We start from the raw sequence: 27988 nt of genomic DNA, 5'->3' as shown, positions 1-27988 counted from the left end.
AAGAGTACATCGATGGTTAGGGTATAAAAATTTATTACATATACAGAATATTACCACTAACGAATGCAGACAGGCTAGGACAGAATGGTGGTGGGTGGAAGATGGCTAGCTCTTTGGAAAGTGAACAGGTTTGGGTGGCTCGGAGCCTCATGCCACACGGAAAGATCAGTCAGAAGGGAGAGCACATGCCACACACTGTTGGGAGGTCAGGGCATCGAGTGACTGTTCTGTGTGCCCACCGCCTTCCCTGTCTGATCTGGGGCTTCGAAGGATGCCACGCCCAGAAGCAAGCAACTGAAGCAGAGGGGATTCCTAAGGTGGCCCAGGCTTGTCTCTGAAGTCACGGCAACACCATTTTAAGCAATATGTTTAATTGGATGATTTCCACAAACTATACACGAGGTTTCTAACCATCACAATTCAGTGAAGTACAAAACATTAAGTTACAGGCTGTGGGAAGAGAAGGCGGCACCCATGGTGGCACCTTCCAATCCTCGTTGGTCTAGGGGTGGGGGTGGGGTAAGGTTTCATTTTAAACTGAGCCCCTCATTTCAATGTACAAAAGAATTACTCTGATCGATATTAAATTGTATTGAAAACAAAATGGACTAAAAAGCAACTACTACTCTATGTTGGGGTGGAAATGGGAAGAGAGAATGAGTCCTTCGAAGCAGGAGGGGAGACAGTCGGGGGAAGGTTCTGTGGCCGCGACCCTAGGTGGTCACTCACGCTGCTCCATTTTTACTTTCGGTGGTCTCAGGAAGGTCCGATTTTTCTTCTCTTTCTTCCCCTTTGTATTTGCTTGGAAGTTCCGCCAGCTGTCCACACGACCATCTCGACTTTCCTAAGCACAAAAGAGGTTTGGGACGAGGAAACTAGCTGACGAAAAGGGTCTGAACCTGCTCTGCCATCCCTGCAGCCCAGCCCTGCTCAGCCCTCTGGAATAATCCAAAAATAGAACAGAGCAGAGCCTTTCTTCACGCTTCCATGAGCCCACGGAAAGTGGCATCCCACCCCCAGAAGGCACGATCAGCTATAGGCAGGAAGAGGAGGACAAAATGTGTAATACTCATCACAACATTTGCTGGAGATCGCAGGGCTAGATACTTAGCATGTGCTATTTCTAACCCTCACAAAAAGCTGCCCATAGTATGTAAAGTGCCACCACCATTTCACATCTGAACACACCAAGACTCAGGGGTTAGATCACTTTCTCAAAGCCGTATGGACAGCCAGCAGCAGAGCTGCTCTTTCCACTGTACCTTCCTTCTGCCCCGCAAAACTTGGACGGAGGCTCAAAGCCAGCACAAGGCCTAGCCAGTGATGCCGGGAGGGCCTCCAGGGTCTCTCTCCTGCGTATCAAGAGCCCTATTCATTTCCTCTCTCTGCATATATGCAGGGAGACAGAAACAAAGTCATCAACTCTGGTTAGCCAATCCCTAGCCTAAGAGCTAAATGTTACAGAAGAAAAGACATCAGACGTTGCTCAATTGAGGAAACTGGCTGAGCACCTGAAGAATGTAACTAGGGTGTTAAAGAGGAATCAAGTTTAAAAGCCAGGACCTCAGGGTCACAAGAACCTCAGTTTTTGCTAGCAGACCTCTAAGAACGGGGCTACTCCATGATTACCCCTAAACTAAACGTGCAAAGCATTTTTCTTGAGCCCACTTGGCAGCTGTGCCTTCCATAATCTCTAACCGTTCAGGGATCCTCCTTGCTCCCGCCAAGGCTGCAGAGCATACAGGCAGCTGAGCTAGGACTCATTCTCCAAAGCTCCTGCTCTTCCCCACAAATTCCCTTTCCCTGACTGTCTGCCCCAGTCAGTTCTGGCAATGCCCCAGGAACCAAGTTTCCACACGGGGAAGTTTTCTTACTCTGGAATGAGAATCCCTGGCCACCTTGGAAACTTACCTCAAAGTTTTTCTGCCACTCCCTTTCTCGTTTGGCTTTTTCTTGAGCTTCAATCTCTTCTTCCCTTTGTCGCTTCCTAGGAAGAAAACCAGACCAGAGTATTGATATGATACCTAGAGACTCTCTTAACCATAAAAGTTAAGTCATCTCCCCACAGAAACAAGTATATCAAGTAAATCAATTCCAAGTATATCAAGTAAACCTAATTGCAGATTAGAACATGGGCAAGAGCTACAGGGCAAGATACAAACATCCCTATTACACAGACGGACATATATGGTTACCAAGGCCCAGCCAACAATAATCGTAAGTTATGGGCTCAGTCCAAAAGTTCCGGGCTCAGTCTGTGACAAAGCTATCTCAAGAACCCAGGTGACCCTACTTCAGTAGAACGACCATTATAATAGCAGAGGTTCTCACAAGAGGATCTCTGCACAAAACCCAATCCCAAAACAAGAACATTTCACACAGCCTCAACTACCAAAATGTAGTTACTGCTAAACACTAATAAACACTACAAGATACATAAGTTAACCTCAAGATTTCCGAAAAGCCAGGGAAATCGTACTTTGGGACAATAAGTGTTTTGTAAGTGATTACACTGTTCAATAAATACTACATACTCACCAAAGCTGCAGACACTAGTCACACAAACGGTTCTGGCCTCTGCCTATTTAACCCCAAGAAATCAGGAAGAAAACATATAGCACTCTTGATTAACAACTCCCTAAGGATAGGTCTATTCAATTTCCCAACAGTCAGAGAGAATTTCTTACCCTAAAGATTCAAAAGTTTGGCTGTTTCAGGTAACTATTTTAGACAGTCTCTTAAACGATACACTACATCATTCCTTGGTTCGATAAACTCTTCATGAGGAAAATCCCCAAAGACCAATTTTGGTTAATCTAGGTATTTAGATGGATTAAACGAATATTCTGATGTATACCTTTCGTGCATCTCTTTGGCTTCTCTCTCTTTCCTTTTAATTTCCAGCTCAGCAAAGAGTTTCATGGTCTGTTTATATACTGCTTGTTTGAACTACAAGAAAATTAAGAAAAAAAGAAAATAAAAGCATTTTACCAGCAACGTGAATCAAGCACTTTTAGATGGCGTCAAGATAAAAGCAGATGCGAACCAGCAAGGAAGAAAGATTTCAGAGAGAACTACTTAATGATGCTCTCTCCTGAGAGATAAATAACATAACCACCCATGAAAATTTTCCACTTTCACCATGCAGATGATACACAGGAAACTTGCTCTGCTAAAAAGCACGAAAAAGAAAAAAATTCGATTTGTTTATCATAACCATGTTGGAGGGCCCTTTCCTCCAAAGAACTCTGAAAAAATAACTTTCTTTCTTTTCACAAGTATTTCATCATTACTCTGTGCTAGGCACCCAGCCAGGTACTATGAGTTGCTATCAAGCAGACCAGTCTCAGGCGTCTACTAACTATGGCAGGGCCACTGACGCTATTAGCTGTGTGTCTTCCACCACCCCATTATCTGTTCTCCTTCCACGTAAAGCCCCTTGTCTTTAGGTATCTGGTCACCCACTGTAAAAACCCATCTTTCCTAGGCTTCCTTGAAGCTAGGTGTGGCCACGGAACTTAGCCTCCAGCCAACAGAACATAAGGAGAAATGATGCAGCAATTTCCCGGAATGTTCTTACAGGGAGTACGCTTGTCCCTCCTCGCCACCTTCCTCTATTCTATTTGGTACTCGGGTGAGGTGATGACACACCCAGGACCGTGAGGATGGGGGCAACAGCCTTGTTGGCAGAGCCACAGAGAGGAGAATGAGTCCTTGAATAACACATGGTCCAGGGCTGCCATACCAGGAGCCATCTTCCCAAAGACTATATTATACACGACAGAAAACAAATCACGGTCTTGTTCAAACCACCATCGTTTTGGGTCTCAGTTGTACACAGCTAAACTTACATTCTACTTAATACGCAGACAGAAAAAAAAGACACAACGTGAGACAGAAAACAGGACTCGATCTTTAAAATGTTTTTTCTTCAAAATATGATTTAAAAAAAAAATTTTTTTTTAACGTTTTATTTATTTTTGAGACAGAGAGAGACAGAGCATGAACGGGGGGAGGGGCAGAGAGAGAGGGAGACACAGAATCGGAAGCAGGCTCCAGGCTCTGAGCCATCAGCCCAGAGCCCGATGCGGGGCTCGAACTCACGGACCGCAAAATCATGACCTGAGCTGAAGTCGGACACTTAACCGACTGAGCCACCCAGGCGCCCCATGAAGTATTTTAAATATACAAAGAAAAATAGAAAGTAACCCATCATGCAGATTTCATAGAACCTATATCCTAAAATCAGAGACACTGGAGCAAAGAGTAATGTGCAGAGAAAAAGGGAGGTAAAGGAATCCCAAAATCTGTCACTTCTTTTTAATACTGTTATCTGCCAGGCACTGCTCAATAAAAGCAATACTGACAACCCCAGTCCCTGATAAGGACAAACATCAAATGAGTGAAGGAGTCAGTCAGTCAGAATGAATATTTCAGTATCTTTAAAAAGTCCAAACTTTCTTGGATGGACAGTTACTGATTTTGAATATTTTATATTCTTTTGCTTTTTCCAAAATTTTTATCATTAGTATTGTTCTTATATAATCAGGAAAAAAACAAGACAACTTAAAAAAGTTATTAGGGTTCTTGGGGCAGCTGGGTGGCTCAGTCGGTTAAGCGTCTGACTCTTGATTTCAGCTCAGGTCATAATCTCATGGCTCATGAGGTAAGAGCCCCAAGTTGGGCCCTGTGCTGACAGTGCAGAGCCTGATTGGGATTCTCTCTCTCTCCCTCTCTCTCTGCCCGTCCCCCCCCACCCCCGCAAAAATAAACATTTAAAAAAAACAAAAACAAAAAACATCCTCAGGGTGCCTGGGTAACTCAGTTGGTTAAGCATCCGACTCTTGGTCTCCTTGGTTTCCGCTCAGGCCATGATGTCGCAGTTTGTGAGGTCGAGCCCTGTACTGGGCTCTGTCCTGGCAGAACAGAGCCTGCTTGGAATTCTCTCTCTCCCCTTCTCTCTCTGCCTCTCCCCCCTGCTTGTGCTCTCTCTCTCTCAAAATAAATAAATAAAACTTAAAAAGAAAACAAAAAAAAAAACCCTTGCTTTAAAAAAAATCCTTTAAATAAAATTTATTTTAGAAAATGCCAGCATTCTTTATTTTTTTTAATGTTTATTTATTTTCAAGAGAGAGAGCGCAAGCGGGGAAGGGGCAGAGAGAGAGGGAGACACAGAATCCGAAGTAGGCTCTAGGCTCTGAGCTGTCAGCACAGAGCCCGATGTGGGGGCCCAAACTCACGAAATGCGAGATCACGAACTGAGCTGAAGTTGGACGCTTAACCAACTTGCCACCCAGGTACCCCTTTTAATTGTTTTTTTTAACGTTTTATTTATTTTCTGAGAGGGAGAACGTAAGCAGGGTAGGAGCAGAGAGAGGGGGTACAAAGGGTCTGAAGCAGGCTTTGTGCTGACAGGCTGACAGCAGCGAGCCCGATGTGGGGCTTGAACTCACCAACAATGAGATCATGACATGAGCTGAAATTGGATGCTCAACCAACTGAGCTACCCGGGTGCCCCCAAAATTAGGGTTCTTAACAACGTAAAGGACCAAGGAGTATTTTTAAGAGAGTCTTCAGAAAAGACCAAAGAGGGACACCTGGGTGGCTCAGTTGGTGAAGCACTGGACTCTGGATTTTGGCTCAGGTCATGATCTCACAGTTGTGAGAGAGCCCCGAGCTAAGTTCCATATAGTGTGTGGAGACTGCTTAAGATTCTCTCTCTCCCCCCTCCCTCTGCATGCACATGTTTCCTCTCTCTAAAAAAAAAAAAAAGGGGGGGGGGCACCTGGGTGGCTCAGTCGGTTAAACGTCCGACTTCAGCCCAGGTCACGATCTCACGGTCTGTGAGTTCAAGCCCCACGTCGGGCTCTGGGCTGATGGCTCAGAGCCTGGAGCCTGCTTCCGATTCTGTGTCTCCCTCTCTCTCTGCCCCTCCCCCATTCATGCTCTGTCTCTCTCTGTCTCAAAAATAAATAAACGTTAAAAAAAAAAATTTTTTTTAATAAAAATAAAAATAAATTAAAAAAAAAAAAAAAAAAGGAGGAGGAAAGGAAAGGAAAAAGAAAAAAAGAAAAGACCAAAGAGGATAACTGTAGAGAAAGGAAGAGAAAGGAAGATTGAGGAAATGAAGAGAAAAAACTAAAATACAGGGACAGAGTACACCCTAAACAGATGGCTAGTGCAAAAGGTGACCGACTTAACAGTTCTCAAGCAGAAGATGGGGCCAGTCACTGTCAGGAAAATCACTGAAGCCACTGAAGCAAGAATTGTAAGCAAGTTTCCGTAGCAAGACAGCTTCTCTTGTATAAATCTTTTTTTTTTTTTTTTTTAAGTTTATTTATTTATTTTGAGAGCGAGAGAGAGAATGAGGTAGGGGCAGAGAGAGTGTGAGAGAATCCCAAGCAGGCTCTACACTGTCAGTACAGAGCCCAGTGTGGGACTCAAACTCACGAACCGTGAGATCATGACCTGAGCCAAAATCAAGAGTCAGATGCTTAACCTACTGAGCCACCCAGAAGCCCCTATAAATCTTTAAAAACAAGATAAGTACATGGTGACTTACGTACTGACCTAAATTGAAGCAAGATTAAGATGACTTTGAATTTTTCAGGCTAGGAAGGCAATCGGACACAAATATCTAAGTAGAATCTCTCGCTCAACTAATCTCCACTAATGAACTCAATTGATGAAGCAATGCTGTTTCTCTGTAAATTATTACCTGAAGCACAATGAGCACTCACAGCTGGTGGAAAGCCGTTTACTAGCTGTTTAGAGTCACTTGTGGTTGCTCCCAAAGTGGTTTATGACAGTTGCAATTACTACCATACTTATGAGATTTAAATATCACAGAAAATGTTTTTAATGTTTTTTTATTATTTTAAGAGAGAGAGAGACAGAGGTGAGTGGGGGATGGGCCGAGAGAGAGGGAGACACAGAACCTGAAGCAGGCTCCAGACTCTGAGCTTTCAGCACAGAGCCCAATGCGGAGCTTGAACTCACGGATCACGAGATCATGACCTGAGCGAAAGTCCAATGCTTAACCAACTGAACCACCCAGGCGCCCCTACCACAGAAACTGATGAATGTGGTTATACAAATAAATGCTTGTGGTATCTTTTTAAACTAAGTGAAATGCTTTAGAAAGATTCAATAAAAATAAGTCCCTAAAAATATTGCTGTTGAATTAGATACAGGAGAGACATCTGGAAAAGACTGAAAAATGAATCCTCTGGGTGGACTTGCAGTTTTGAAGGCCTTAGCCTGCTGCGGCCTCTCTTACCCAGCAAAGCAATAAAGCTATTATTCTTCTTTATCCCGTCCAAAAAACCCAAAGTCCCAAAAATCAAAAAACAATAAATCATATACAGCTAGGATTTTCCTCTTGGTTTGTTTCACAAATACCTAAGTTTTCAACGTACTTCAAAAAACATTAAAAGTAGAAACTATATGTGTGAGCCCCACATCGGGCTCTCTGCTGACAGCTCAGAGCCTGGAGCCTGCTTCAGATTCTGAGTCTCCCTCTCTGCCCCTCCCCTGCTCGTGCACGCACATGTGCATGCTCTCTCTCGCTCTCTCTCTCTCTCTCTCAAAAACAAATAAAACATTTTAAAAAAAAAGTAGAAACTACGGATAATGCTTGGTATGTATGTTTTATACAGTGAAGTCAACTGCAAACTCCAAAAAGCAGACACACACTCAAAGAAAAAGTCATAGTCCTATGGTTTAAAAAAAAAAAAAAAAGTGAAGCTTAAAGAAAGGTGAATGGACATACATTTAAATACTTTAAATTAAAACCAAATGTTTCTAGCATGTATGCACCATTTTTTAGGCTTCCTTCTCTTTAACCCACCAATCAATGAGCTCAATCACATGAGATAAGGTGGTTTTTCACATATTTCACTCACCAGCTCAGGATCATCCTCCTCCACATTTGTAGGTTTTCCTTCCTTCTTTAATTGCTTTTTTCGCTCTTTCACCTAAAAAAAATTTTTTCATCAGTTGAGAATATCCATTAAGCTACACACATATAACATGTGCACTTTTCAATGGATATAGCATACAATAAAAGGTTTACATGGAAAAAAAAAATGAGCCTCTTCCCCTCCCCTCCAAAACAGCAATGCAGTTAAAGGAGAACTAGGAATCAGGGGTCCTTCCTCTAACCTCATCTAAAATCCAATCCACCAGGAAGGATGCAAGAGGACCAGCAAGGAAGTTGTCCCCAACTCATCCGATCCTAGGCCAGATCCACAGAACCTTTGATACATTGAACAGATTACCCATTAATCTTTTGTGGTTTGTAGTTATGTGTTTATAGCAAAGAAACTACATTTGTCAAGTTTTATAAGAAGCTACAGAATTTGTGGCATTAAGTGTAACTGTTTCCAGGTATTTCAAAAATTGCATTATTGATAATTCTCACTGTGAAACCCCCTTAAACCAGTAATTTTCATACCACATTAACTGTTTGTTTGTTTGTTTGTTTTTTTATCATTCTGGCCACCATTGAGAGCTAAAAAAAAATAAACATACCCATTCACATAAGAATGTCATTTCTCTATTAAATAACCATTTACTACAGCTCCAGCAAAAAGCCAGTGTCTTCCAAGCTCAGAATGGCCCTACTGCCACCTTGTGGCCAGAAAGCCTGAGGATGGCTCCTTTATAGGCAAAATAAGAGGAAAAGTAAATACCACAATGATTTAAGGAGAACTTGTCAGGTCCTTCCCTGATTTCTACCAAAATTTTGCCTACAGGTACCACTTCCAACACATGACCAGCAAGATAGACTTATGGCCATCTGTCTCTTTTTTACCCATTTTCTTCATCTAAATTGGACTCATTATTACTATTACTGGTTATACAGTTCTATTTCAGATTCCAAAGCTCTTCAAAGAAAAGGTCACACCCATATTCACTCCCAATTGAAACAGCTCTTACAAATGGCCTCACAATTCTTGCCCCAGCAAGTAAAAAATAAAAACAAAAACCTTTCTTACCTCAAGCAAGCCATCTTAACCCTTCCCACCACTCAGGAGATTTAGGTAATGCAAAAAAATAAAGCCAGCTATAACTCAATTTATTTTAGTTGATCCTTCCCAACCCTGTTATTAATACAGATATACACCTCCTCCTATTAAAAAGAAAAAAAATTACTCATATCCCCTTGCCAGTCTTTCCTCAAGCCCATGTTCCAACCCCTTCACTGAGACAAGAATAAAAATCCAGGGTCAAGGATCACCATGGCTGCTCCACTCTTCCACTCTCAGAAGTGGGTAACGTGACAACACGTGACGAGAGGGAAAGAAAAGCCCTCTCTCCACAGCATGCAGCTGGTAAGGAAAAGAGGTGGGAGCAGCCTCCTAGCCACTCCACACCCTGAGCTCTAAGGCACAACACTATTCATGAGCACCACAGCAAAGTTACAGAGACCACATAAATGGTCACAAATTGCACCAGTAGGTATTGCCAGGTTAACATTTACCCTCCTGCAAGGTGCCCAAGGCTTGCTAATACTTCCTGTAAACACAGCAGCACTATAAATACTTACAGTGTGTTCCACGTATTCTTTTCCTGCCTGAATTACATCCAGGGCCCTCTTCTTTTGTTCCTGATCCAGTAGCAACTTGTAAGCTTTGTCCACAGCTAATGCAAAACATTGAAATTAACTGTTTCTGCAAACACCCTCTGAAAGTCTGAACTATACTCAGGCAGCGTAAATGGACTTGTGCCATCTAAAAGCATTCCCTATTTTGTTAAATTATTTATTGTTGTTAAGCTAATTTTAAAACATACAACTACAGCAATGACTTTCCTTGAGAGCCTTGGAAAAAATTAAATATACCCTCAAGACTATATACACCACAACTAGATTTAATTCAGTGATAAAATACTTCCAATTATTTTTGTTGTTGTTCAAAGAAGAAAAATGATCCTATGCAGTAACAGTCTTTGTTGGCACATAAAAGTTTTAACAAGGCAAAGTTAAGATCTATTTCTTAAACAGCAACATTCTGCTTTGCAATGACAACTGTTCTACTGAAAACCACAGCTTCTTCATCACCAGAAGACAAAACTGTAACATTCCTTCCTTGATCCAGGACAAGGAACAGTTAGTCTCTAGCACTGATAAAAGTTTTAGTCAGGAGCAGGTAAATTTACAAATACCTTCAAAAGCCTTTTGTGCTCTGTCAGCATCATCTTGGTTTTTGTCAGGATGCACCAATATGGATAACTACAACAAGGGGAAAGTTAGGTTTGTCAATACGAGGAACATTTAGTAACTCTTCACCTGCAACATGCCTCCTTCCAACCAAAAGCTCTAAGGTATTATAGCAAAAAAGACTGTCAGCCAGAAACATTTTTTACAAATTAGTAAGTATCATAAAATGTGCAGAAACACTGGTCCTTAGAACTCAAGCACCAAAAGGTAAAATGCTGGGAAACATTTAGGATTTTAATCACAAAGTCGAGAAGGAATATAAGCCAAGCATTACAAGGATGCTGTGAGGATGAAGAAGACAGACTGAAAAGTACCCAGTTCCTATTATGTTCCTTATACTGATAAGCACTAAGAAGGCTAAAGCACGTATGAGACATCATCTCTTTCCTAAAAGAACTTTTAAAGTTGTGGTTCTCTAAGGAGGGGGGCGGGGGATAGGTTAAATAGGTGATGGGGACTGAGGAGTGTACCTGTTGTAATGAGCACCGGCTGACGTACGGAATTGCTGAATCACTATACTGTATGCCTGAAACTAATATTACATTGTATGTTAACTAGAACTAAAATAAAAACTTAAAAAACAAACAAACAAACAAACATTAAGTAGTAGTTCTTAGTTCTGGCTATGCTCCAACCCTGTAAAGCTTTTTAAAATATAGGTCTACTTGCTACTCTCAGACCCTCTGAATCAGTCTCTGACATCTGTACTTTTTTTTGAGAGAGATAGAGAGCACACGTGTGCACAGGAGCAGGGGAGGGGCAGAAAGAAAGGGAGAGAGAGAATCCCAAGTAGGCTGCTCACTGTCAGTGCAGAGCCCAACATGGGGCTCAATCCCACAAACCATAAGATTATGACCTGAGCCCACATCAAGAATCAGACATTTAACCGACTGAGCCACCCAGGCACCCCTGGAATCTGTACTTTTTTAAGCCTCTACTGGATTAACCTCTACTGGGTAACAGGTAACAGTAAGGAATTAGTGTCAATTTTGTTAGGTCTGACAAGTAGTTATGCAAGAAAATGTCCTTTTTTTTTTTTTCTTGGGGGGATACATGATGAAATATTGGGGGTAAAGTACCATGATATCTATAATTTACTTCACAACTCGGCCAAAAACATAGTTAATGAAGCAAACTGTTGCCTACAGATGGTGAGTATATGAGAACTCACTGCTCTATTCTTTCTTTTTAAAATATAATTAAAAATTTTTATAACAGGGGGCACACCTGGGTGGCTCAGTCAGTTAAACTTCAGCTCAGGTCATCTCACGATTTGAGCCCCACATTGGGCTCTGTGCTGACAGCTCAGAGCCTGGAGCCTGCTTCAGATTCTGTGTCTCCTTCTCTCTCTGCCCTTCCCCTGCTCACGCTCTGTCTCTCTCTGTCTCTCAAAAAGAAACATATAATAAAAAAGTTAAAGTGAAAAGCAAATATCTCCATAGGTGATTCTTTCAGACAGCCAGGGTTAAGAACCACTGACCTACTGTCATTGACAGACCAAAACCAACTAATTGGAACAGTGGGACTTTTGGGGGATAATGACAGCAAGTGGGAATGAAATGCTAAATCCAGCATTACTGGAGTCAGAATCCTGGGCTCTAATTCCAACTTTAATCACCTACCAGCTGTGAGACCTTGAGCAATTCACTTAACCTATCTCTGTTCCAGTTTCCTCCTCTGTAAATACAATACTAGGTACCTCTAGCTCATTGGAATAATGCAAGAAACAGCATACTGTCTAACACACATTGATAGCACAGAAAGAGGACATACTGCATGCCAAGAAAAAGACATACTTCTCTAAGTGCATTGTTCGATTACCTCATTTAAATCCTCATAACAATCTTACTGGGTAGACACATTACGGGCATTTTATAAATGAGGTAACAGGCACAGAAAGGTTGAAAGGGACTTGTCCAACTTCAAACTGCTCATAAGAGGTACAGCTGAGATTGAAACTCAAGTCATATAGCTCTAAGGCCCATACTCTTAACTATTAGATCATATTAATAACTAAAGAACTCTCACTGAGTTCTTCATACAGCTTACATAAAAAAGTTTTGACTGTGGATTTGAATGCTTGCTTATTAAATTGGGAAAGACTGCTAATGCATTACATTAGGAAACTTGACATTTTAAGGGGATAAAAGCTGAATATAAGTGCAGAGTAGAACTCAGGAAGAGAAAGTTATAAGATAGGGTGGAGCGCCTGGGTGCCTCTGTTGGTTAAGCATCTGACTTTGGCTCAGGTCATGATCTCACAGTTCGCAAGTTCAAGCCCTGTGTCAGGCTCTCTGCTGGCAGCTCAGAGCCTGAAGCCTACTTCGGATTCTGTGTCTCCCTCTCTCTCTGCCCCTCCCCAACTCATGCTCTATCTCTCTCTCAAAAATAAATAAAACATAAACAAAAAAAATGTTTTAATGTTATATAATGGGAAATGACTTAGTAGGCAAAGATAAAAAACATCTTGGCTTAATAGCAGATCAGAACATGATTATGAGTCAGCAATGTGGGGGCAGTTACTGTATTGAGGAAGCAGGCATAATATTGGATATTAACAAGTATGGAATGCAGGAGATGAGAATTATATTCTGCACTGGTCAGACCCTATTACAATATGAAGTACAAAGAGATATATAAAAGTTGGGGACATTTTAAAAAACAAACCAACAAAAAAGACATTAGGTATACAGAAAATCCAATTTGCAAAGACAGATGGCAGGGAGTGTGTTTATTCAACTCCTAGAAAGAAAGGCTGGGGGTTACTCAGCTATCAAAATTGGAAGGGTTTTTTAAAAAGACTACTATAAACCTTTGTAGCTCAAGGTTATTAAACAACAGACTGGACAATAAAGCACTATTTACATGAAACCAGGTATCTCTTGGATGTTTAAGTCTGCACAAGATAAAGTTATTGAGGAAGGGGGTCTTAAAAATAAAAAAACTGTTTCAAATCATTTAACATGTTTTCTCCAGGAAGGCAGGGAATTTAATAAGCATGACTCCATGTAAGTTCCACTATTCTACCTTGTACTTCTCCCGCTTACTTAAGGGCCTGGAAAGGTTCTATTTGGATATAAGATTCATTCTATTCAGAGGTCAAATTCATCCTATTCTTCCTTCTCCCTCACTCCCAACTGTATGCTTAAATTTGAGAGTGGGTATGCTCCTGTAATAAGCTTCAAAAAGCCTGCTGAATGCAGTGGTCATTCAGCTCCATAGCTTACCAATAACTACTGCTGTAGGTGGGCTGTGTGAATAAGAGGTAAGCCATGGTCAATAAATTATTTAAGATTTTATGTCACTATGAGGTTTGTTTTTAAAGAGTTACATAATCTTGGGGCGTCTGGGTGGCTCAATGGGTTGAACGTCCAACTTCAGCTCAGGTCATGATCCAGCGGTTTGTGAGTTCGAGCCCCACGTCAGGCTCTGTGCTGACAGCTCAGAGCCTGGAGCCTGCTTCCGATTCTGTGTCTCCCTCTCTCTCTGACTCTCCCCCACTTGTGCTCTGTCTCTGTCTCTCTCAAAAATAAATAAAATGTAAAAAAAAAAAAAAAAAAGTTACATAATCTTAAGCTTAAAAAAAAAATTAAATTTTGGTCCAATAGTCGTAACAGCAAATCCTAAGAGAATCATGTGCTACTATATTTCCAGAAGGTTCAGACTCCATCTATTACAGGGAAATAATACTGTACCTGTCGAAACCTCTTTTTTATTTCTTCATCTGTCACTTCAGGATCTATCTGAAGAACCTGGAAGAATCAAAGTCAAAACTGTAAAAGAGATTAGAAGAATTTATGAATTTAACAGGTGCCCAATTATTATAAATGTTATAATCAACATCTAGAGCAGTACTCAATATTCTAGAACAGTACCTGGCACACAGTTCTAAAAAACGCTCAAGGTACATAAATGAGGGGCACCTGTCTGGCTTAGTTGGTAAAGCTTATGACTCCTGGTCTTGGGGTTGTAAGTTTGAGTCCCACACTGGGTATGTGTGAAGATTACTTAAAAAATAAAAAAAGAAATATGGGGTGCCTGGGTGGCTCAGTTGGTTAAGCATCTGACTCTTGGTTTCGGCTCAGGTCATGATCTCACAGTTTCATGAGTTCGAGCCCCCAATGGGCTCTGTGCTGACAGTGTAAAGCCTGCTTGGGATTCTCTCTCTCAGCCTCTCTCTTGGCTCCTCCCCCACTTGCACTGTCTCTGTCTCTCTCGAAATAAATAAACTTTAAAAAAGGAAGGAAGGTAGGAAGCAAGGAAGGAAGGAAGGAAGGAAGGGAGGAAGGGAGGGAGGGAGGAAGGGAGGGAGGAAGGAAGGGAGGAAGGAAAATGAGGGGCACCTGGCTGACTCAGTCGGGAGAGTGTGCAACTCTTGATCTTGGAGTTGTAAATTCAAACCTCAGGTTGGGTGTAGAGATTACTTTAAAAAAATAAAATAAAATATTTTAAAAAAGGAAAAAAAGAAACATAAATGAGAAAACCAGTAACAGAATAACAGTTATACCATTTTATGTTTCTCAATATGTATTTCTCAATACAAAATACATTTATGTTTTACTCCATCAGAAGGACAATTTATCTTATATCCAGAGACAGGTTTCTGGACCATGGTGCATTTCTCCTTCATTCATTAAAAAAAGCACCCCCCTACACACCCCTACTTATCTTTGCAAATGTGGAGAAAGTACAAATACGCAATAAGGAGAATATGAGGCTGGATCCCTGATTTTCAATCCAGAAAGGCCCACGGGGCTCCCCTTTATATCTGTAATTCACATGGGCCAATGGTTCTCAGCCCAGAGTGAACATCAGAATTGCCTGTGAAGACCTGTGAGCAATGGGCCTACTATAGAAAAGTCTGGTTCCAACTCAGTAGAACTAAGGTACAGTCAAATGGAAGGATCAACTGTATTTTTAGAGCAATTTGTTTTTTAAAGAATAAATTTAATCATTCTCCATGCCTAGGTAAGCTGGTGTTGACAGTCTTCACCATGGATCCTGAGCCCATCGCCACAAATATATATATTCACTCAGACATTTACAGAGTAGCTACTACCTGCTGAACACACTGCTATGTACCAGAAATGCAAAGATAAATAAGCAGGGAAAACGTATTTTTTAATTACCATATAATAAGTGCTTTGGGGGGAAGATTTCACAGTGTAGTCCATGGATTCAGCACAGCATTACTATTTATTTATTTGATATTCAAGGCCAGAGGGCGACAGGAGTTTGTTAGAAATCCAGAAGAGAAAGCCTCACTTAAGTGCAACAGAATCAGAATCAAAACTTAACAAGATCCCCAAGTAATCTGAATCATATTAAAGTCTGAGAAACACTGGTAAGAAATGATGTAGGTTAGAAAAAAGTGTGCTCAACGTTAGCAGAACTAAGGACGGGGCAGGTGGGGGGTGGTGGGGAGATGGACAGCAAAGAGAAAATAAATGAAAATAAACCTTGAAAAGAAAAACATATACCAAAAATTAAAAATGCATAGTAACCTACCAAGCTTAGTCAGATGCTTGCAGTGTTTTTAAAAAAAACCTGGCAACAAGTAATGTCAAGATTTATTGCAAGCTTTCAAAACATTCCAACAGCCCACCTATAGTAATAAAGTTAGTGGTAGGCAACGGAGCTGAATGACCACTGCATTCGGCCGACTTTGGAAGGTTACGACAAGAACACGCCCACTCTCCAATGCTAGGCATACAATAAGGGTGAGGGAACAGAAGAACTTTAAAGCAACACATTTTCAAGATTCATTGTGTCCCCTCTACCTTCCCAAGGGAGAAAGGAATTGGGAAAAAGTCACTTAAGAAAAGTATGCAGCTATATAAGATTTATAGATAAAGGAAGGTAACTGTACATACACAAATATTCAGAAAAGAATTTTACCTTACCTTGGTTCTGGGGAAAAGAAACGTATTGGAGCAAACCAAAGTCCAACCAACCCCAGAAGGTGTACAAAATGAATGAGAAAGAATGGAAAACCTCCCACCTCACATATAAAAAAAGCCTCCAATAAAGCTATAGCCTAGAACTAATGCCAAATATAATTCATAAACCTTGACTGATTCCCAAATTAAATAAAATAGCTATAATTAAGATTTGGTGGACAACTGGGGCCACTTGAGTGTGGACTACATTAGATGATGTTATTGAATTAATGTTGTTTTTCCTAGGTGCAATAATGGTGTTGTGGTTATATGGCTATATATTCTTATTCTGAGGAGATGCCTGGTAAATTATTTAAGCATGAAGCATCACAATGTCTACAGCTTACTTTCAGATAATCTGGCAAAAATGAAGGTATGTATATATACACACACACCAGCCTTGTTTTTCCAAGAATAACTTAATCACATGTGTACTGATCAGTGGCAACAAAAATTCACTGAGTGCCTTCAAAGCTAATCAACTCCTTTTCTATCCTTAATAGATGGAGGTACCATATGTGGCCATGAAATACAATGAATACAGTGGGCCTATACCTGTGGCCCAAACCTCTTTAAAGCCAGCTTCACACTCAGTACAAACTTATGGAGCACCTATGATTCCTACTGTGCTCACTACTATTTTCACGGAATTGAAGGTCCATCAGGGGAGGAACAGACAAGAAACAATTCTTACAAATGTGACAAATGCCATATTACCAACATGGCTCTTAGGAAGCACACAGATCTGTTCAGATTCTTGGAAGGTTTTTCTGAACTCCTACTGTGTCTCAGGCTTTGGGGATACTGCAATGAAAAATCCAGTCTTAGACCTCAAAGAGTTCATTAACCATCACACATGAACAAAAATGCCTGACATCGATACAAGTTTCTGAACTCAAATTGTAACAGCCTCCTTTGGAATCTTTCACTTGAAAAAGGAATCCAGTTTTAAGTCATATGTGAACTCTATGAGCTGATAATTATGTACAAGTTCCAGAGTTCTACTAAGATAAACACCTTTCCTTCCGAAGTACTTAATAAGATACACAAAAAAATAAAGTGGGTAGAGCTCCTTGCTGGGGCCTTGAAGTTAAATCAAAATAAGGAACATGAAAAGGACAGGACTGAGCAGGGGCACAGGTTCCTCTACGCTTATGGAAGAAGTAGAGAAGGGCCTTCAACTGAAGAATAATTGCAGAATGTGTAAGATCCTTGCATAATAGCTGAAGGTCAGACACATGGCCAAACAGGGAGCTAGAGAGAGGGCAGGAAGAGAAAAGAAAAATGCGCCCTGGATGATGATTCCCGTAATAAGGTCCCTCAGATTCCCAGTCTTACTCCTCCCTTTTCTACCTGCTACTCGGTGAGATGGTGTCTAGGCAGACCACTCACATTTCAGTTGACCAGGTGACACCTGGCATGACAGCTATCACTGCATTACTCTCCTTACTAGAAAAAGACCAGGGGTGCCTGGGTGGCTCAGTCTCTTGATTTCAGCTCAAATCATAATCTGGCGGTTTGTTAGATTGAGCCCCGCGTCCAACTCTGCGCTGAGTGCGAAGTCTGCTGGGGATTCTCTCTCTCCCTCTCCTGCTTACCTCTGTAGAAAACTCAGATTCATTTAGATGTCTCCATAGCTGCTACGTGAAAAACAAAAGTCGCTCATTTCCTATATCACCAGGAACACCTAATTCTGACTCAAGGTTCAAAAAGCAACTTCATAAGGAGACAATGACAGTAACACCCACCCTATATAGTGGCCACCACATCTGTAGAAAATAGAAAAGACAAAAGTTCTATGGATGGTCATCGAGTCCTGCCCATTCAAACACAATCTCTCATCTTCCCAAGTGTCAACCTCACCGTATCTTTGTGTAAAGATAAATATATTCACACATACATTCATGCACACTGTCAACTCTTGAACACAGGTTTGAACTGCATGGGTCAACTTACATATGAATTTTTTTTCAATAAATATAGTATACTACTATAAATGTATTTTCTCTTATGACTTTTTAATATTTTCTAGCTTACTTTACTGTAAAAATACAGTATGTAATACATATGCAAAACGTGTTAATTGATGGTTTGGTCTCAGTAAGGCTTCTAGTCAATAGTAGTTTATTAGTAGTTAAATTTGGGGGTGAGTCAAAGTCATACACAGATTTTTAATTGCATGAGGGTTTGTATGACTGACTAATCCCTGCATTGTTTAACGGTCAATTGTGAGTGTGTACATACGTATATACACATATATATACATATGCATAATGTGTACATATACTCCAACATTTTTTTTTTTTTGTTTATTTTGAGAGAGAGAGAGAGAGGGAGCAAATCTCAAGCACGTTCCACGGCCCAACACAGGGCTCGAACCCATGAACCACAAGATCATGACCTGAGCTAAAGTCAGACGCTTACCCAACTGAGCCACCAGAGCCCCTCAAACATACTTTATATAGTCAGGACAGGAACTACAGGGCAGTGACTTCCAGAACCACATTAACTAGTAGGGTGTTAAAATTCCAGCCTTCATAGTAGTCCCAACAATCTGTCATTTCTTTTCAATCAGATAACCACAGGAAACACAAATTACCTTAACAAATAAATGGGTAAGTTATATGATCACATGTCCCCTTTTCATGGTACTCTGCACAATTTAAAAGTATGGTTAAATAGAGGGGCACCTGGGTGGGTTAGTCAGTTGAGCGTCTGACTTCAGCTGTCAGATCATGATCTCCAGGCTCATGGGTTCGAGCCCCATGTCTGGCTCTGTGCTGATAGCTTAGAGCCTAGAGCCTGTTTCAGATTCTGTGTCTCCCTCTCTCAAAGATAAGTAAACATTAAAAAAAAAAAAAAAAAAAAAAAAAAAAAGTATGGTTAAATACAAAGAACATATCATCAAATTCTTTATCCTTCTCAAACAAATTATCTTCTCCCTTCCCTCCCCCAAATTGTATCAAGAATACTCTTGGGGAAAAACAATCAGGGGCTCCTGGCTGGCTCAATAGGAAGAGCATGTGACTTTTGATCTTAGGGTCATGAGTTCAAGTCCCTTAACTCATGACCCCAAGACCAAGGGTCACATGCTCTTCCAACTGACCCAACCAGATGCCCCTCAAAAGTACTCTTTAAGTTTTCTGTCTTACCCTTCCCTTTCTGAGCAATACAATCCAAACACATTAAGTGGAGCCAGGCAAAGTAGACACCTATCCCGGGTAGGACATCAAGATAGCCCAGTGCAGGGTCAGAGCCCATCTGGGATGAAGATGGTGGTGACCACACAGGAAACAGTGGCCAGTCACACCATGGTGGAACACAAATGGGGTGAGAAGAGCATCCACACAGAAAGGTACCCTGACATGGAGGTACAAAGTGGGTTGAGAAGGGCATCTCAGTGGGCAGGCAGCCAGGCATAGGGTGTTAAAACCTAAGCAGGGTAAGACTGTGAACATGGGAGGGTAGCCAAGTGCAGGGTATCAGAGCCCAAGAGGGCTAAGGAAAGCATCCACATGAAAGCAGAGTTGAGGGGCGCCTGGGTGGTTCAGTTGGTTAAGCGTCTGACTCCAGCTCAGGTCATGATCTCACAGTATGTGAGTTCAAGCCCCACATCAGGCTTTCTGCTGTCAGCACAGAACCTGCTTTGGATCCTCTGTCTCCCTCTTTCTCTGCCCCTACCCTGCACACATGCGTACCCTGTCTCTCAAAAATAAATAAACATTTTAAAAATTTCTTTAAAAAAAAAAAGGAAATAGAATGCAACCGGGGTATTTGAGAGTGGGCAAGGTAAGAAAAGTGTCTACAAGGGAAGTGGGTTGGCACAGAGTATAGGAGTCCAAGCAAGAATATCTCCACAAAGGGATGGCCTAGCATGGGAAACTTGTACTTGGTGAGGTGGGCACCCATGTAGGAGGGCATCCAACATAGGAAGGCAGTCCAACAAGAGGTGTCAGAACCCAAGCAGAATGTAGACAGCACTTGGATGGAAGTATGACAGTCACAGAAGTTGGAGCCTGATCAGGGTGAAGAGAGCCTCCATGCAAAGGCGGGGGGGGATGGAATGGAGTTAGAGCCCAAGTAAGATGGGGAGGATGTTTTCAGAGGAAGGTAGCCTGACGTAAGGGTCAAAGCCAGAGCAGGGTAGAAATGTGCCTGTTTGATGGGGAGGATGCTGGAGTCCAAAAGGGATGAAGAGAGGTCCCAAGGAGCCAGAGGTGGGTGAGGAATGCACCCACCTGGAAGGGTAACCTGGCATGGGAGTTTTAAGCTCAGGTACGGTGAGGAATGGCAGCTGGGAGATCAGATGTAAACAGGACGATCAATTAAGTAAATATACACATATTTAAAATAGTGGGAGCCTGATTTCTCACTATGAGAGAAGGGAACTACAAACATGTTAAAAAAAAAACAAAAAAAAAAAAAAAACACAAAACTAGAATAAACCCTGTAGTGTTGGATTGAAATTGGATGTCAATACATGTATGTACACATGCAAACACACATATGCATGCATACACATACACTCACTTCTTAGCCCTATCTACCAATAGGGTCTGGAGTAGTGACATTCCCAACAGCAATGAGTACACCTAGCACCCAAATCTTTATCTCTAAATACCATTCTTCACTAAAAGGAATCGGAGCTCCTCACTGAAATGATTTTAGGCTGGGTCAGGAAAAGTACAAGAGTGTCTAGTAATCAAAGAATGATGAAAACATATCGAAAGATAGGACCTTGCTTGAAAGATAACCTACTGGCCCAATTTGGGACAACTTGAGCAACAAAATAAATAATATCAAAATACAACACACTGGATAAAATAGGAAACCCTAAGTCTATACTGACTAATAAATGAATAAACTGAAACTTTGATAAGAGAATATTTACACTGTCTCAAAGTGCCTCCCCATAAAATACTTACTAATTACAAAAGGGAAAAAAAGTAACTTATGAACACAGCAGGCACCTCTCGAAGTGATCAAGTTAACATCATTAGAAATGGGATAAACCTGGGATACTGGAAATATCATGTACTTTATAAGTTGCCAAGAGAAGAATACAGTATCACTTCTGTGATATTCCTGCATTCCAACATTGCATAAACTGAATCCAACTGAAGAAATATCAAACAACCTCAAATTGAGAGAGACGCTACAATATAACTGGCCTGGGTGCGCCTGGCTGGCTCAGTCAATTGAGCGTCCAACTTTGGCTCAGGTCATGATCTCACAGATCGTGGGTTCAAGCCCCAACAGCTCAGAGCCTGGAGCCTGCTTCAGATTCTGTGTCCCCCTCTTTCTCCGCCCAACCCCTGCTTATGCTCTGTCTCTGTCTTTCAAAAAAGAATAAACATTTAAAAAAAAATTTTTTTAATAAATAACTGGCCCGTAATCTTCAGAAATGGTAAGGTTGTCAAAGTCAAGGAAAGGATGAGAAACTGTTCCAGACTAAAGACTAAACAGACACAACAACTAAATATAACAGTTGATTCTTGACTGGATCCTTTTGCTGTAGAGGACATTATTGCGACAACTGGCAAATTTGAATGGGGTCTGAGAACTACATGGTAACAGTGTACCAATGTTTCTTTCTTGATTTGGATGGTTATATTGTGCTTCAGTAGGAAAGTGTCATTTGTAGGAAAAACAAACTGAAGTATTCTAGAGCAAAGAACATCATACTAGCAACTTGGTATCAAACGGTCCAAGAAAGTCTTCATAATGTACTTGTAACCTTTCTACAAATCTGAAATTGTTTTAAAATGAAACAGTTCTTGGGGTGCCTGGGTGGCTTAGTCCTTAAGCATCCAACTTCATCTGGCTCAGCTCATGATCTCGTGGTTCCTGAGTCTGAGTCCTACATCAGGGTCTCTGTTGTCAGTACGAAGCCCACTTTGGATCCTCTGCTTCTCTCTCTGCCCCTCCCTTCCTCTCTCCGCTCCCCCCCCTCAAAAATAAACATTAAAAAAAAAGATAAATAAAATGAAACAATTCTTTAAAAATTACTCTTCAGGAGCACCTAGGTGGCTCAGTCAGTTAAGCATCTGACTCTTGATTTCAGTCCACGTCATGAGCTCACCATCCATGAGATTAAGCCCCAAGTCAGGCTCTGCACTGACAGTGAGGAACCTGCTTGGGATTCTCTCTCTCCCTCTCTCTGCCCCTCCCCACACACTCTGCACACACGCACACCCTCTCTCTCAAATCAATAAACTTCAAAAAAATTTTTTGTTACTCTTCAAAAAAACAGAAGCAATGGACGAGCCTTGAAAGCATTATGCTAAATGAAATAAGTCAGACACAAAAGTACAAATACTATACAATTCGACCTATATGAGGCACTTAGAATAGGCAAATTGATGGATAGAAAATAGAATAGAAATCACCAGAGACTGGGAGTAGGAGGAATGGGGAGTTATTGTTTAATGGGTTTGGAGTTTCTGTTTAGAATGATGACAAAATTCTAGAGATGACAATGATGATGGGTGCACAACACTGAATGTACTTACTGCCCCTGAAATGTACACCTAAAAACTGTTAAATGGTTAATTAGATGTTATGTATATTTTTTTTTAATTTTTTTTTTTTAATGTTTATTTATTTTTGAGACAGAGGGAGATAGAACATGAGTTGGGGAGGGGCATAGAGAGAGGGAGACACAGAATCTGAAACAGGCTCCGGGCTCTGAGCTGTCAGCACAGAGCCCGATGCGGGGCTCGAACCCACGAACCATGAGATCATGACCTGAGCCGAAGTCGGACGCCCAACCGACTGAGCCACCCAGGCGCCCCAGATGTTATGTATATTTTACCACAATAAAAAAAAAAGTAGGAACAAAAAAAAGTTTACAGGTGCTCAATAAGTGTTATTTTTATAAGAGGTAACAATATTCATGTCAAAGTTATTTATAATTGTGAATAACTAGAAACTAGTTTAAATATCCTATAATAAAGAAAAATAAAGGAATTATTAAATAATTTTTTTAATTTTCAGAGACAGAGAATATGAGCAGGGGAAAGGGCACCAGGGGGAGAGAGACAGAATCCTAAGCAGGCTCCACACTCAGTACGGGGCCCGACGCGGGGCTTGACCCACTATCCTGAGATTACAAACTGAGCTGAAATCAAGAGTTAGATGCTCAACTAACTGAGCCACCCAAACATCCCAGTAAAGGAATTCTTTAAATAAAAACTGTGGAGACTTTTAAAAATGTGTACACCAGGGTGCCTGTGTGGCTCAGTCAGTTAAGCATCCGACTTCAGCTCAGGTCACGACCTCAGTTAGTGACTTTGAGCCCTGAGTTGGGCTGTCTGCTGTCAGCACAGAGCCCACTTCAGATCCTGTCCCCTTCTCTCTGCCCGTTCCACCCTCAAAAATAAACTTTAAAAAAACAGTAGAAGTTTCTTTTTAAAAAATGTATACACAGGGGCACCTGAGTGGCTCAGTCGGTTAAGTGTCTGACTCCGGCTCAGGTTGTGATCTCATGATCCATGGGTTCGAGCCCCACGTCGGGCTCTGTACTGACAGCTCAGAGCCCAGAGCCTGCTTCGGATTCTATGTCTCCCTCTCTCTCTGCCCCACCCCTGTTGATGCTCTGTCTCTGTCTCTCTCAAGAAATAAACAAACATTAAAATTAAAAAAAAAAAAATGTATACACATATTTTGTATAACAATATAGCATTTATTTTATTTATTTATTTCAATCTAATTTAGTTAACATATAGTGTAATAATGATTTCAGGAGTACAATTTAGTGATTCATCACTTACACATAATACCCAGTACTCATCCCAAGTGCCCTCCTTAACACCCATCACCCATTTAGCCCATCCTCCCCACCCCTCCAGCAACCCTCAGTTTGTTTTCCATATTTGGGTCTCTTATGGCCTGCCTGCCCCTCTGTTTTTATCTTTTTTTGCTTCCCATTGTTCAACTGTTTTGTTTCTTAAATTCCACATATGAGGGAAATCATATGACATTTGTCTTTCTCTGATAGACTTATTTCACTTAGCATAATATAATCTAGTTCTGTCCACGTTGTTGCACAGTACAGCATTTAAAATAGCATGAAGTAGGGGTGCATGGGTGGCTCAGTCGGTTAAGCATCCGACTTTGGCTCAGGTCATGATCTCCAGTTCATGAGTTCGAGCCCCGTGTCAGGCTTTTTGCTGACAGCTCAGAGCCTTGGGCCTGCTTTGGATTCTGTGTCTCCCTTTCTCTCTGCTCTCCCCACCACTTGCACACACTCTCTCTCTCTCAAAAATAAACATTAAAAAATTTTAAAAAATAAAATAGCATGAAGTACATTATCCTCCTTGTTTCAAAACAGAACTTTTAAAACAGTTCAAGTATAAGCAATTAAGATGGAGCTATTTCTCTTAGGTGGGGTTATACTTGATTATTCTTGCTTTTATTATATTTCAAATCTTTGTAAGAAATATGATTTACTTTCATATTTAGGAAAAGTTCAAAATTATAAAACAAAGGAGACCCAGAAAGTATATTTGCTTGTCTATAACCCTGTGGTCATTTTTTGGTTGTTGGATATTTGATATATTTTTTTAAGTTTACTTATTTTTGGAAGAGAGAGAGAGAGAGAGAGAGCAGGGGAAGGGCAGAGACAGGGAGACAGAGAATACCAAGCAGGCCAACATGGGGCTCAAACTCAGGAACCATGAGATCATAACCTGAGCCAAAACCAAGTGAGTCAGATGCTTAACCAAGTGAGCCACCCAGGCACCCTGGGTTTTCAATATTTTTTACTGCGGTACGAAAGAAAAGTTGTAACAAGCAAACTAAATCAAAGATCCTAAGTTTATCAAGGGTAGCTAGCCCTTCACATCTGAAAATAAAGCCCTGTATATTAGGGTTGGTAAAAGATGGAGAATATTTGACAGGTCACAGACCATCTCATTTTTCCTAACATGCTGCCTTCTCATGCTTTGCTCACAATAAAACCAGCCAATCTCAGTTCCAACTATAAGACAAAGGTTCTGATGTAAGTCTGCCTGCAGCTATGAAAAGCTCCCATCACAAGGCCATAGCAACCTCAAACAGCTCACCTCAAATGGGTTCAAATTGAAGTAGGAGGAACCAGGACGGGTCAATCTTTCAATCTGATTTTTGGATGTTAGAACTGAATCTCTCTTCTCTATTTGTTTGACCTAAAATGAAGGGAGATAAAAACTTCATTACTAAAGTTCAATAATAAACTCTGAATTGTCATTTTAACAAGCTACTGACATGTTGAGCAAAATCTGTCTACATGTGAACATTTGAAGAATAATTACAACAGGTATCATTCACTGAATTCTAACACTGTAAAAACTTTACATATATTTATTCCTCTCAACCATCCTATACAGTAGATACTACTATTATTCCCATTTTACAGATAGGAAAACTGAGACTTAGAGAGGTTAACTGATCTGTTCCTGGCTACCCAACTTGTAAACTAGAATTTTAATTCCAACAGTCTGACTCCAAGATAAGAATCACAAATGAACATAAATAAGTCACAGCCACCACCTTCAAAGAGCTTCCACTTTATGACAGAAGATGTACTAGTGTTGTTCATACTTAATTTACAATTTTTCATTTAAGAAAAATACAATTACACTGAAATATACCATACACTAAACACAGCATTAAAAAAGTATATGGGAGGGACAAGTAATTCTGCCTACCTATCACGCGAATAGAGTTAGAAAAATCCCGGACCCAAAACAACACCAAGGAGAACAGGCACTAGGTAGTGCCAGAAAAACATCCTTGGTACCACAGTCAGAATTGGAATGCTAGTTGAAATGAATCATGTTATGTTTATATGTTATATACCATCTTTATTCCTACGGCCAAAAGGAGTTTGGAAATAATTTCGGTAGCATAAAAAGCCATTCCTTCTCAGTATCTTTCCTCTTCACTTTCTTGAAAATAGCATGTCACTCCTCACCCCATCTTCTTTCCTAGACTTATGTTTCCTCGTAGCACCTGACACTATATTTTACATGTTTATTGCTCATCTTTCTCTATAGGATGCAAGCTCTAAGACAGGATTTTTCTATTGTTCACTACCATACCTCCAGCACCTAAACAGTACATTTGTACGTGTCAGGTGCTCAAGAAACACTGGTTGAATGATGTCTGAAGGATCCTCCTTCATGTACTTTCCCTCGTTCAATTCAGAGAAGCCAGAATTGTTTTTAGTTTATTTTTATTTCTAACTAAGAGATGGTTAAGTGAAACAATTTCCAGTGTGACTGATGAGTAGTCATTAGAGGTCAATAAACTTTGGTACCAGCATATCAACATTTTCATGTGAATTAGGCATTTCAAAAGGACAGACTATAAAGGATATGCTAATTCCATTTTCAAATTTAATACTGTGGAGAATCTACTATGTAACAAGCACTGTTACAAATACCAAAGATAAAAAATGAATGTGACATGGTGCTGAACTCTGAGCAGCTCACAGCCTAGACAGGAGCAACTCCATTCCTCAAATCCATGCCATTCAGCTTTAACTCTTAGAAAGATGCTTCTTTCTGCTTTATATGTTATGACACCTTTTCTTATACCTTAACTCCTTTAACGTTCATAAAAACTCTTGTTTTAATATTAACTCTGGCTTTACAGAGGTAAAAACCTAAGATCTGCAAAATCAACGTCTTGAAAGAATTAAAACACAGTCCAACTGCCTTGCAAAAATCCAATCCAAGGTCCCCTGACTCCAAATGGCATGCTTTTCATTTATTCATTCATTTATTCAACAAATATTTACCAAGCAATTACTATGACGTACGTGCTGGAAATGCGACAATAAGTGAGGCTCACACCAAACTGACCGCCCAATCCTAACATGATACCAAGCTGATATCTGCTGTAAGACCCAGAACAAATTATTTCGCTTCCCTAAACCTCAGGTTTGTCATCTGTAAAACAAAGATAATGCCTCCCTGGCATGATGCATAGTGCCTGGCGCCCACGAATGGCAGAAATAACCAGTAATACAACTCATTACAGAGGACTAAGGGTAGACAGTGCTTCCGTTCAGAATAAAAATGAGGCCCAGCAAAGTTAAGTCGCCCCCAAGAAGGCCGGACTCTGCCAGCTCCTGCCAGCCTCGGACTCCGCGGACTTGGGGCCCTCTGCACGCGCCCAGGCACTTCGTTGGCCACAATCGTCGTCTACCCGCAGACGTCGGATCCTGGCCCCTTTTTCGATGCCCAAGGGATTCCCCCAGCAGCTACGAGGCAGAGATGCGCACACACACCCCCAGCCCCCCTGCCTGCCCGAAGGCCAGACAGGAGGTACCGCCCAACGGTCCAGGCCAGGAAGACCACTGCCTTTGCCCGCTGGGAAAGCAGGACCGAGTGGAGTCGCCCCGGTGCCACTACTCCTCACTCGGTGTTCACCTCACTGTAGAAGGTCATAAATGCTTCCTCAGTGCTCCCTCCGCCAGCCGAAGCCCCGCTCTCTCCTGGAGCCGCCATTTCCCCGGCCCAGCAACCACGTGACTCTCCCGCGCAGGCGCAGCCTCCTGTGATTCTTACAGGCCCGCCTCCCTAGCTCCGCCCCCTTCCTTGTGACTCTTAAAGGGCTGGCTACCAAGACAGAAACCTCTAACCTAAATAGACTCTTTTTAATTGAGGTGAGATACACATAACATATAATCAAAATGAACAGTTCAGTGCCTCTTTACACTCACAGTGTTGTGCAACCACCAACCTCTATCTAGTCCCAAAACACTTTCATCACCCCAGAAGGATACTTAGACCTATCAAGCAGTTCCTCCCCATTCCCTTTTCTATTCAACCCCTTACAT

At 41.2% G+C, this 27988-nt stretch overlaps 1 protein-coding gene across 1 annotated transcript; it reads right to left on the bottom strand.

The window, feature by feature from the left end:
* Nucleotides 1-16: 16 nt before the first annotated feature.
* DNAJC8 (DnaJ heat shock protein family (Hsp40) member C8) lies at nt 17-27706 on the bottom strand. Its single transcript, XM_019432450.1, has 9 exons — nt 27579-27706; nt 25227-25328; nt 13918-13974; nt 10168-10234; nt 9551-9645; nt 7905-7976; nt 2858-2949; nt 1912-1987; nt 17-844 (listed from the first exon to the last, which is right to left on the bottom strand). Exons 1-9 carry the CDS (start codon nt 27654-27656, stop codon nt 722-724), a joined length of 762 nt encoding a protein of 253 aa, XP_019287995.1. The 5' UTR covers nt 27657-27706; the 3' UTR covers nt 17-721.
* Nucleotides 27707-27988: the final 282 nt, after the last annotated feature.

This window comes from Panthera pardus, unplaced genomic scaffold (genome assembly GCF_024362965.1).
Source record: "Panthera pardus isolate Hobbes unplaced genomic scaffold, ASM2436296v1 HiC_scaffold_11, whole genome shotgun sequence".
NCBI lineage: Eukaryota > Metazoa > Chordata > Mammalia > Carnivora > Felidae > Panthera > Panthera pardus.
This window is presented reverse-complemented; position numbering and strand designations above follow the sequence as displayed.